The following is a 12,570-nucleotide window of genomic DNA, read 5'->3' as shown; positions in this document are numbered from 1 at the left end:
CTTGGATATGAATGTAAAAGGTATGATCAGTAAGTTCGCTGATGATACAAAAATTGGTAGGGTGGTAAATAGCGAGGAGGATAGCCTCAGTCTGCAGGACGATATAGATGGGTTGGTCAGATGGGCGGAACAGTGGCAAATGGAATTTAACCCGGAAAAGTGCGAGGTGATGCACTTTGGAGGGACTAACAAGGCAAGGGAATACACAATGAATGGGAGGACCCTAGGCAAGACAGAGGGTCAGAGGGATCTTGGTGTGCAAGTTCACAGATCCCTGAAGGCAGCGGAACAGGTAGATAAGGTGGTAAAGAAGGCATATGGGATACTTGCCTCTATTAGCCGAGGCATAGAATATAAGAGCAAGGAGGTTATGATGGAGCTGTATAAAACACTGGTTAGGCCACAGCTGGAGTACTGTGTGCAGTTCTGGTCGCCACACCACAGGAAGGATGTGATCGCTTTGGAGAGGATGCAGAGGAGATTCACCAGGATGTTACCAGGGCTGGAGCGCTTCAGCTATGATGAGAGACTGGGAAGATTGGGTTTGTTTTCCTTGGAGCAGAGGAGGCTGAGGGGGGACATGATTGAGGTGTACAAAATTATGAGGGGCACAGATAGGATGGATACTAAGGAGCTTTTTCCCTTCGTTGAGGGTTCTATAACAAGGGGACATAGATTCAAGGTAAAAGGCGGGAGGTTTAGAGGGGATTTGAGAAAGAACTTTTTCACCCAGAGGATGGTTGGAGTCTGGAACTCACTGCCTGAAAGGGTTGTGGAGGCAGGAACCCTCACAACATTCAAGATGCATTTGGATGAGCACTTGAAATGCCATAGCATACAAGGCTACGGACCAAATGCTGGAATATGGGATTAGAGTAGACTGGGCTTGATGGCCGGCGCGGACACGATGGGCCGAAGGGCCTCTATCCGTGCTGTATAACTCTATGACTCTACTTGATTACATCAATCAGGCAACAGTGTGCAAACTTGTCTCAAGCCAACTGTTGACATAGACCATTCCATTAGTTTACCATCCATTCTAACAGTGCTCATGGACTTGTTCTGGATGTTTCTATATCTTCTATAGATGTTGTAGATATTTCCACAGGCTTCCACCCCTTCAAAATCAGAATGTTACTTTAGAAAGAGAGATACGAGTCTTTCTTTGACTGTAAACTACACAGGGAGCACACTCCACTCACATTATTATATCGTGATTCCACACTGGTCTCCCAGCCTTGCATCAATGTATATGTAATCATCGGGAATAATCATTCACCAACTAACTCAACAAATATATCAAACAGGTTCCACTCCAACAGCAACATCTACTGAGGATTCAGTGTCAACTTTGACACCAACAGCCACCAACACTCCAGATGTTTCCATCTCATCCACTGGGCCCAAGACTACAGAAGGTAAATGGCTGACAATGTGACCTATTGTTTATAGACACGGACTGAAGTGGCCACTTATCAGGGTTAAGGTGCAGAGGGACATGTGTTTCATTTGTATTCCGTGCCTGATTGATAAATATTTATCATAATGTGAAATATTGAACTGGTAAAGAATCTTCCGCTTGGTTCAGTTGTTCAGTGCACTGTTGAGTCATATGGAGTAGGGAATGGCCCCAGTAAGATTTGGGAGAAGCATCAAAATGGACTCGATTACATAGGGTAACAGGACGGGACATTCTGATGGGATGGCAGATTGAAATGAATACAGAAAAACCATTGACTGTAGAACTGACCCAACTAACCTGATATTAAACAGGAGCCACAACAATTGCACAGACCCCAACTGAGGGAACAACTTCAACTGAGACATCAACAGCAACCAACGCTCCAGATGTTTCCACCTCAACCACTGGACATCCGACGACCGGAGGTAAATGGCAGACAATGTGACCTATTCTTTAACAATACGATGACTCAATTCCTGTCCATCAGCTCAGTAGTGATGGAAGGACCAATGTTCACTCCACTGTTGTCGGTTCTGAACTAGCTGTGGCCGCTTCGGTCATCTGTATCCCTTCCTTTGACAAGTCACTCTTGAAATTGTCTACACAGCACTTTCTTGGTCTTCCTTAGCATCTTGTCCCGTGTACATCTGTGTGTCGGGCCATGAAAGGTATTACAGATGCTTCTATTCTTGAAACCTGCCCAAAGTACCACATATGACTTTCTTGGACCATCTGTACAAGCGTTGTTCCTTGTCCAAGCCGTGTTCTTATTATATCAATCTTGATCCTTTATATCCTGGATTCTCCCAATATTCCTCTCAACCAACACATATCTGCCCTTCGTACCTTTTGCTCATTAACTTTTCTCATGTTCCAGCACTCAGATTGTTATAATAAAATGGGGATAACCATCGCTTCATAAACTCTTACCTTTGTTTGTAACAAAACAATTTGTGGCTTTCCATATCCTGCTTAATCTTCTGAAAGCAGCAGATCAAGTTCCAATCCTTCTTTTGATGTCTTCTTCACAACTCCCATCCTCTGACACTGACCCACCAAGGTTTAAAAACTTTTCCATCTCTTCAACTGCATCCCCTCTGACTGTAATATGTCCACCTTCTGATGGTTTCCAAATGACAGAATCATTCTCTTTACGTTAATGTGTAATCCACATTTCTACTCTCCATGTACACCTTATCAGATAGTCTCTGCAAATCTGTTTCAGATGTTGCTTTAAGTTCAATTGGACATGTGCTAGAAGAGGACTAATTTGCAGGTTTATGGGGAAAAAGCTGGGGAGTGGGATTAAATTCGACAGCTCATTTGAGGTGCCGGCACAGGAACGATGGGCCGAATGGTTTCCTTCTGTGCTGAAATATGCTATGATTCTATGATACTACGGTGAATGTAATCATCAAATGTAAGATTGTTTAAAATCTTGTCACATAAGGAGACTCTTCCAATAGCATCTTTTAGTGTAAGGTTCATTGCAGCTTCCAATACTTGATTGCATCAATCAGGCAACAGTGTGCAAACTTGTCTCAAGCCAACTGTTGACATAGACCATTCCATTAGTTTACCATCCATTCTAACAGTGCTCGTGGACTTGTTCTAGATGTTTCTATATCTTCTATAGATGTTGTAGATATTTCTATAGGCTTCCACCCCTTCAAAATCAGAACGTTACTTTAGAAAGAGAGATACTAGTCTTTCTTTGACTGTAAACTACACAGGGAGCACACTCCACTCACATTATTATATCGTGATTCCACACTGGTCTCCCAGCCTTGCATCAATGTATATGTAATCATCGGGAACAATCATTCACCAACTAACTCAACAAATATATCAAACAGGTTCCACTCCAACAGCAACATCTACTGAGGATTCAGTGTCAACTTTGACACCAACAGCCACCAACACTCCAGATGTTTCCATCTCATCCACTGGGCCCAAGACTACAGAAGGTAAATGGCTGACAATGTGACCCATTGTTTATAGACACGGACTGAAGCGGCCACTTATCAGGGTTAAGGTGCAGAGGGACATGTGTTTCATTTGTATTCCATGCCTGATTGATAAATATTTATCATCATGTGAAATATTGAACTTATAAAGAATCTTCCGCTTGGTTCAGTTGTTCAGTGCACTGTTGAGTCATATGGAGTAGGGAATGGCCCCAGTAAGATTTGGGAGAAGCATCAAAATGGAGCCGATTACATAGGGTAACAGGACGGGACATTCTGACGGGAGGGCAGATGGAAATGAATACAGGAAAACCATTGATTGTAAACCTGACCCAACTAACCTGATATTAAACAGGAGCCACAACAACTGGACAGACCCCAACTGAGGGAACAGCTTCAACTGAGACATCAACAGCAACCAACGCTCCAGATGTTTCCACCTCAACCACTGAACATCCGACGACGGGAGGTAAATGGCAGACAATGTGACCTATTGTTTAAACAGTACTATGACTCAATTCCTGTTCATCAGCTCAGTAGTGACGGAAGGACCAATGTTCACTCCACTGTTGTCGGTTCTGAACTAGCTGTGGCCGCTTTGGTCATCTGTGTATCTTCCTTTGACAAGTCACTCTTGAAATTGTCGACGCAGCACTTTCTTGGTCGTCCTGAGCTTCTTGTCCCGTGTACATCTGTGTGTCGGGCCATGAAAGGTGTTACAGATGCTTCTATTCTTGAAACCTGCCCAAAGTATCACATATGACTTTCTTGGACCATCTGTATAAGAGTTGTTCCTTGTCCAAGCCGTGATCTTATTATATCAATCATGATCCATTGTATCCTGGATTCCCCCAGTATTCCTCTCAACTAACACATATGTGCCTTTCGTACCTTTTGCTGATCAACTTTTCTCATGTTCAAGCACTCAGATTGTTATAATAAAATGGGGATAACCATCGCTTCATAAACTCTTACCTTTGTTTTTAACTGAAAAATTTTTGGCTTTCCATATCCTGTTTATTCTTCTTAAAGCAGCAGATCAAGTTCCAATCCTTCTTTTGATGTTTTCTTCACAACTCCCATCCTCTGACACTGACCCACCAAGGTTTACAAACTTTTCTACCTCTTCAACTGCATCCCCTCCGACTGTAATATGTCCACCTTCTGATGGTTTCCAAATGACAGAATCATTCTCTTCATTACGTTAATGTGTAATCCACATTTTCTACTCTCCATGTACACCTTATCAGATAGTCTCTGCAAATCTGTTTCAGATGTTGCTTTAAGTTCAATTGGACATGTGCTAGAAGAGGACTAATTTGCAGGTTTATTGGGTAAAAGCTGGGGAGTGGGATTAAATTCGACAGCTCATTTGAGGTGCCGGCACAGGAACGATGGGCCGAATGGTTTCCTTCTGTGCTGAAATATTCTATGATTCTATGATACTACGGTGAATGTCATCAACAAATGTAAGATTGTTTAAAATCTTGTCACATAAGGAGATTCCTCCAATAGCATCTTTTAGTGCAAGGTTCATTACAGCTTCCAATACTTGATTACATCAATCAGGCAACAGTGTGCAAACTTGTCTCAAGCCAACTGTTGACAAAGACCATTCCATTAGTTTACCATCCATTCTGACAGTGCTCATGGACTTGTTCTGGATGTTTCTATATCTTCTATAGATGTTGTAGATATTTCTACAGGCTTCCACCCCTTCAAAATCAGAACGTTACTTTAGAAAGAGAGATACTAGTCTTTCTTTGACTGTAAACTACACAGGGAGCACACTCCACTCACATTATTATATCGTGATTCCACACTGGTCTCCCAGCCTTGCATCAATGTGTATGTAATCATCGGGAACAATCATTCACCAACTAACTCAACAAATATATCAAACAGGTTCCACTCCAACAGCAACATCTACTGAGGATTCAGTGTCAACTTTGACACCAACAGCCACCAACACTCCAGATGTTTCCATCTCATCCACTGGACCCCTGACAACAGAAGGTAAATGGCAGACAATGTGACCAATTGTTTATAGACACGGACTGAAGTGGCCACTTATCAGGGTTAAGGTGCAGAGGGACATGTGTTTCATTTGTATTCCGTGCCCGATTGATAAATATTTATCATAATGTGAAATATTGAACTGATAAAGAATCTTCCGCTTGGTTCAGTTGTTCAGTGCACTGTTGAGTCATATGGAGTAGGGAATGGCCCCAGTAAGATTTGGGAGAAGTATCAAAATGGAGCTGATTACATTGGGTAACAGGACGGGACATTCTGATGGGACGACAGATTGAAATGAATATAGAAAAACCATTGATTAGAATCATAGAATCATAGAAGTTACAACATGGAAACAGGCCCTTCGGCCCAACATGTCCATGTCGCCCAGTTTATACCACTAAGCTAGTCCCAATTGCCTGCACTTGGCCCATATCCCTCGATACCCATCTTCCCCATGTAAAACTGACCCAACTAACCTGATATTAAACAGGAGCCACAACAACTGGACAGACTCCAACTGAGGGAACAGCTTCAACTGAGACATCAACAGCAACCAACACTCCAGATGTTTCCACCTCAACCACTGGACATCCGACGACCGGAGGTAAATGGCAGACAATGTGACCAATTCTTTAACAATACGATGACTCAATTCCTGTCCATCAGCTCAGTAGTGACGGAAGGACCAAGGTTCACTCCACTGTTGTCGGTTCTGAACTAGCTGTGGCCGCTTCAGTCGTGTGTATCCCTTCCTTTGACAAGTCACTCTTGAAATTTTCTACGCAGCACTTTCTTGGTCGTCCTTAGCTTCTTGTCCCATGTACATCTGTGTGTCGGGCCATGAAAGGTATTACAGATGCTTCTATTCTTGAAACCTGCCCAAAGTATCACATATGTCTTTCTTGGACCATCTGAATAAGCGTTGTTCCTTGTCCAAGCCGTGTTCTTATTATATCAATCTTGATCCATTGTCTCCTGGATTCTCCCAGTATTCCTCTCAACTAACACATATCTGCCTTTCGTACCTTTTGCTCGTCAACTTTTCTCATGTTCCAGCACTCAGATTGTTAAAATAAAATGGGGATAACCATCGCTTCATGAACTCTTACATTTGTTTTTAGCAAAACAATTTTTAGCTTTCCATATCCTGCTTAATCTTCATAAAGCAGCAGATCAAGTTCCAATCCTTTGAATCATAGAATCATATAAGTTTACAACATGGAAACAGGCCCTTCGGCCCAAATGTCCATGTCGCCCAGTTTATAACACTCAGCTTGTCCCAATTGCCTGCACTTGGCCCATATCCCTCTTTACCTATCTTACCCATGTAACTGTCCAAATGCTTTTTAAAAGACAAAATTGTTCCCGCCTTTACTACTGCCTCTGGCAGCTCGTTCCAGACACTCACCACCCTTTGAGTGAAAAAATTGCCCCTCTGGACCCTTTTGTATCTCTCCCTTCTCACCTTAAATCTATGCCCCCTCGTTTTTCGACTCCCCTACGTTTGGGAAAAGATTTTGACTATCTACCTTATCTATGCCCCTCATTATTTTATATACTTCTATAAGATCACCCCTTAACCTCCTACTCTCCAGGGAAAAAAGTCTCAGTCCATTCAACCTCTCCCTATAAGTCAAACCATCAAGTCCCGGTAGCATCCTAGTAAATCTTTTCTGCACTCTTTCTAGTTTAATAATATCCTTTCTATGATAGGGTGACCAGAACTGTACACAGTATTCCAAGTGTGGCTTTACTAATGTCTTGTACAACTTTAACAAGGCATCCCAACTCCTGTATTCAATATTCTGACCAATGAAACCAAGCATGCTGAATGCCTTCTTCACCACCCTATCCACCTGTGACTCCACTTTCAAGGAGCTATGCACCTGTACTCCTAGATCTCTTTGTTCTATAACTCTCCCCAACGCCCTACCATTAACGGAGTAGGTCCTGGCCCGATTTGATCTACCAAAATGCATCACCTCACATTTATCTGAATTAAACTCCATCTGCCATTCATCGGCCCACTGGCCCAATTTATCAAGATCCCGTTGCAATCCTAGATAACCTTCTTCACTGTCCACAATGCCACCAATCTTGGTGTCATCTGCAAACTTACTAACCATGCCTCCTAAATTCTCATCCAAATCATTAATATAAATAACAAATAACAGCGGACCCAGCACCGATCCCTGAGGCACACCGCTGGTCACAGGCCTCCAGTTTGAAAAACAACCCTCTACAACCACCCTCTGTCTTCTGTCGTCAATCCAATTTTGTATCCAATTGGCTACCTCACCTTGGATCCCGTGAGATTTAACCTTATGTAACAACCTACCATGCGGTACCTAGTCAAAGGCTTTGCTAAAGACTTTTGATGTCTTCTTCACAACTCCCATCCTCTGACAATGACCCACCAAGGTTTACAAACTTTCCACCTCTTTAACTGCATCTCCTCTGACTGTAATATGTCCACCTTCTGATGGTTTCCAAATGACAGAATCATTCTCTTCTTTACGTTAATGTGTAATCCACATTTTCTACTCTCCAAGTACACCTTATCAGATAATCTCTGCAAATCTGTTTCAGATGTTGCTTTAAGTTCAATTGGACATGTGCTAGAAGAGGACTAATTTGCAGGTTTATGGGGATAAAGCTGGGGAGTGGGATTAAATTCGACAGCTCATTTGAGGTGCCGGCACAGGAACGATGGGCCGAATGGTTTCCTTCTGTGCTGAAATATGCTATGATTCTATGATACTACGGTGAATGTTATCAACAAATGTAAGATTGTTTAAAATCTTGTCACATAAGGAGATTCCTCCAATAGCATCTTTTAGTGTAAGGTTCATTGCAGCTTCCAATACTTGATTACATCAATCAGGCAACAGTGTGCAAACTTGTCTCAAGCCAACTGTTGACAAAGACCATTCCATTAGTTTACCATCCATTCTAACAGTGCTTGTGGACTTGTTCTAGATGTTTCTATACCTTCTATAGATGTTGTAGATATTTCTATAGGCTTCCACCCCTTCAAAATCAGAACGTTGCTTTAGAAAGAGAGATACTAGTCTTTCCTTGACTGTAAACTACACAAGGAGCACACTCCACTCACATTATTATATTGTGATTCCACACTGGTCTCCCAGCCTTGCATCAATGTATATGTAATCATCGGGAATAATCATTCACCAACTAACTCAACAAATATATCAAACAGGTTCCACTCCAACAGCAACATCTACTGAGGATTCAGTGTCAACTTTGACACCAACAGCCACCAACACTCCAGATGTTTCCACCTCACCCACTGGACTTCAGACTACAGAAGGTAAATGGCTGACAATGTGACCTATTGTGTAAACACATCACCCTGAAATTACTCTCTGAGATTTTGGTCAATGGACATGGAACATGAAGGGAGTTCATTCAGGGAAATCCTCCGTATAAACATACTAAACCAGGCAGTCCAAGGCATACAGCAGGATCCTGTTCCAGGACCGGGCAGCATTTCAGTCTGAGGCCCAGATGTGGGGATGGTGAGACTGGGTCCAGGGGCAGACTGTCGTGGCTGAGTCTGACGTTGAGCCCCGTCTGTGAAATGTGTGTCGAGCATCAGAAAAAGGAAGGACAGATCTTCCAATGATGTAAGCACATTTCAGAACCTCGGATTGTCCTAAAGTAACTCACGGCCAATGTGAAGTGCAGTCCCTGTTTTAATGTATCGAATGGCAGCTGCCAATTTACACAGAGCAAGATCCCACAAACACTAATGAGATGAATAACCAGATAATCTGTTTTAGTGATGAAAGGGTTCAGACACGACACCAGGTGCACTCGCCTGCTCCTCTTCAAATCGTGCCATGGAATCTTTTACAACCACCTGACAGGGCAGGAGGGGCCTCGGTTTACCGTCACATCTGAATACCAACATCTCTAGGAGTGCAGCACTCCCTCAGTACTGCACTGGAGTGTCAGCCTGGATTATGTGCTCAGGTCCTGGAGGGGGACTTGAATCCACAACCTTCTGACACAGAGGTGAGAGAGCTCCCACTGAGCGAAGGTGGACTCCTAAAACGGGGCTTTAATCCTGGAGGGGGGAAAGAGACAAACCCTTCCCTTTCGATTGGGGACAAGCTCTAATTTCGAGCAGATCACACAGGTTAACAGGACAGGACGGGATTTTCTGATGGGACGGCAGATTGAAATGAATACAGAAAAACCATTGATTGTAAACCTGACCCAACTCACCTGATATTAAACAGGAGCCACAACAACTGGACAGACTCCAACAGAGGGAACAGCTTCAACTGAGACATCAACAGCAACCAACGCTCCAGATGTTTCCACCGCAACCACTGGACCCCAGACTACAGGAGGTAAATGGCAGACAATGTGACCTATTGTGTAAACACATGGCCCTGAAATTACTCTCTGAGATTTTGGTCCATGGTCATGAAATATGAAGGGAGTTAATTCAAGGAAAACTTCCGTATAAACACACTATCCTGGGCAGTGCAAGGCATACAGCAGGTTCCTGTTCCAGAACTGGAACGGAGTTTCACGTTGTGGTCCAGATATGGGTCCAGGGGCAGACTGTCGGGGCTGAGTCTGACGTTGAGCCCCGTCTGTGATACGTGCGTAGAGCATCAAAAAGAGGAAAGACAGACCTTTCAATGATGTAAGCACATTTCAGAACCTCGGATTGTCCTGAAGTAACTCACGGCCAATGTGAAGTGCAGTCCCTGTTTTAATGTATCGAATGGCAGCTGCCAATTTACACAGAGCAAGATCCCACAAACATTAATGAGATAAATAAGCAGATAATCTGTTTTAGTGATGTCGGTTGAGACAGGACACCAGCTGCATTCCCCTGCCCCTCTTCAGACCATGCCGTGGGATCATTTACATCCACCTGAGAGGGTAGACAGGGCCTCACTTTAAGGTCACATCTGAAAGACGGCACCTCAGACAGTGCAGCACTCCCTCAGTACTGCACTGGGTGTGTGAGCCTGGATTATGTGCTCAACTCTCTTGGGAGGGGGGCAGGCCTTGAACGCCTAATCTTTTGACTCTGAGGCGAGAGAGCTGCCACTGAATGAAGGCCGGCTCCTAAGTTGGGACTTTGATTCTGGAGGGGAGAGAGAGATAAAACCTTCCCTTTCGATTTGGGACAATCATTAATTTCGAGCAGATCACACAGGGTAACAGGACGGGACATTCTGATGGGACTGAAGATTGAAATGAATATAGAATAACCATTGATTGTAAACCTGACCCAACTAACCTGATATTAAACAGGAGCCAGAACAACTGGACAGACTCCAACTGGGGGAACAGCTTCAACTGAGACATCAACAGCAACCATGGCTCCAGATGTTTCCACCGCAACCACTGGACCCCAGACTACAGGAGGTAAATGGCAGACAATGTGACCTATTGTGTAAACACATCCCCCCTGAAATTCTCTGAGATGTTGGTGGACAGACACTAAACTTGTTGGTCTGAATTTCCTCTCTCCCCAATTTTAGCAGAGACATGAACCAGTTTATATTAAACAGTTAGAATATCAGAGAATGGAATTCGTAACAAACACACTAAACCGGGCAGTCCAAGGCGGACTGCAGACTCCTGTTCCAGGCTGGGCAGAGTTTCAGGCTGAGGCCCAGGTGTGGGTGTGGTGAGACTGTGACCAGGGGCTGACTGTAGGGGCTGAGTCTGACGTTGAGCCCCGTCTATGAAATGTGTGTGGAGCATCAGAAATAGGAATGGAAGATCTTGCATTGATATAGCACCTTTCATGACCTCAGGACGTCCCAAATCACTTCACAGCCAATGTGAAATTTAGTCACTGTTGTAATGTAGGAAATTCGGCAACGAATTTGCACACAGCAAGATCCCATAACCAGCAATGAGTTAAATAACTCGCTCATCTGTAGCAGTAAAGTAGATTCAGGGATAAATATTGGCCAGGACACCAGGACATTTTTCCTGCTATTCTTCAAATAGTGCCATGTGATCTGTTACATCGACCTGAGAGGGCAGGCGGGGCCTCGGTTTAACTTCACATCTGAGGGACGACACCTCCGACAGTGCAGCACTCCCTCAGTTCTGCACTGGAATGTCAGCCTGGATTATGTGCTCAACTCTCTGGAGGGGGGCTTGAACGCACAACCTTCTGACACAGAGACGAGAGAGCTCCCACTGAGCGAAGGTGGACTCCTAATTTGGAGCTTTAATCCTGGAGGGGAGAAAGAGACAAACCCTTCCCTTTCAATTTGGGACAAGCTCAAAATGGAGCTGATTACATCGGGTTACAGGACGGGACATTCTGACGGGAGGGCAGATTGAAATGAATACAGAAAAACCATTGATTGTAAACCTGACCCAACTAACCTGATATTAAACAGGAGCCACAACAACTGGACAGAATCCAACAGAGGGAACAGCTTCAACTGAGACATCAACAGCAACCAACGCTCCAGATGTTTCCACCGCAACCACTGGACCCCAGACTACAGGAGGTAAATGGCAGACAATGTGACCTATTGTGTAAATATATTGCCCTGAAATTACTCTCTGAGATATTGGTCCATGGTCCTGAAATATGAAGGGAGTTAATTCAAGGAAAACGTCCGTATAAACACACTATCCTGGGCAGTGCAAGGCATACAGCAGGTTCCTGTTCCAGAACTGGAACGGAGTTTCACGTTGTGGTCCAGATATGGGTCCGGGGCAGACTGTCGGGGCTGAGTCTGACGTTGAGCCCCGTCTGTGATACGTGTGTCGAGCATCAAAAAGAGGAAAGACAGACCTTCCAATGATGTAAGCACATTTCAGAACCTCGGATTGTCCTGAAGTAACTCACGGCCAATGTGAAGTGCAGTCCCTGTTTTAATGTATCGAATGGCAGCTGCCAATTTACACAGAGCAAGATCCCACAAACATTAATGAGCTAAATAACCAGATAATCTGTTTTAGTGATGTCGGTTGAGACAGGACACCAGCTGCATTCCCCTGCCCCTCTTCAGACCATGCCGTGGGATCATTTACATCCACCTGAGAGGGTAGACAGGGCCTCACTTTAAGGTCACATCTGAAAGACGGCACCTCAGACAGTGC

At 44.0% G+C, this 12,570-nt stretch overlaps 1 protein-coding gene across 8 annotated transcripts in view; it reads left to right on the top strand.

Annotated features, from left to right (window-relative positions):
* Positions 1–12,570, top strand: part of LOC137302515 (uncharacterized) — a 74,254-nt gene that overhangs the window by 19,105 nt on the left and 42,579 nt on the right. For 6 of the 8 annotated variants that reach the window (XM_067972234.1, XM_067972236.1, XM_067972235.1 and 3 more), the window contains 10 exons: positions 1,308–1,418; positions 1,774–1,887; positions 3,319–3,429; positions 3,785–3,898; positions 5,335–5,445; positions 5,939–6,052; positions 8,669–8,779; positions 9,714–9,827; positions 10,750–10,863; positions 11,859–11,972. In XM_067972234.1, coding sequence (XP_067828335.1) covers positions 1,308–1,418; positions 1,774–1,887; positions 3,319–3,429; positions 3,785–3,898; positions 5,335–5,445; positions 5,939–6,052; positions 8,669–8,779; positions 9,714–9,827; positions 10,750–10,863; positions 11,859–11,972 — 1,128 coding nt within the window. The remainder of the gene's footprint in view (positions 1–1,307; positions 1,419–1,773; positions 1,888–3,318; positions 3,430–3,784; positions 3,899–5,334; positions 5,446–5,938; positions 6,053–8,668; positions 8,780–9,713; positions 9,828–10,749; positions 10,864–11,858; positions 11,973–12,570) is intronic. The other 2 variants (XM_067972231.1, XM_067972237.1) reach the window with 2 other exon arrangements.

The sequence above is a fragment of the Heptranchias perlo genome, chromosome 35 (assembly GCF_035084215.1).
Source record: "Heptranchias perlo isolate sHepPer1 chromosome 35, sHepPer1.hap1, whole genome shotgun sequence".
NCBI lineage: Eukaryota > Metazoa > Chordata > Chondrichthyes > Hexanchiformes > Hexanchidae > Heptranchias > Heptranchias perlo.
The sequence above is the reverse complement of the archived record's forward strand: the minus strand, read 5'-3'. Positions and strand labels throughout refer to the sequence as shown.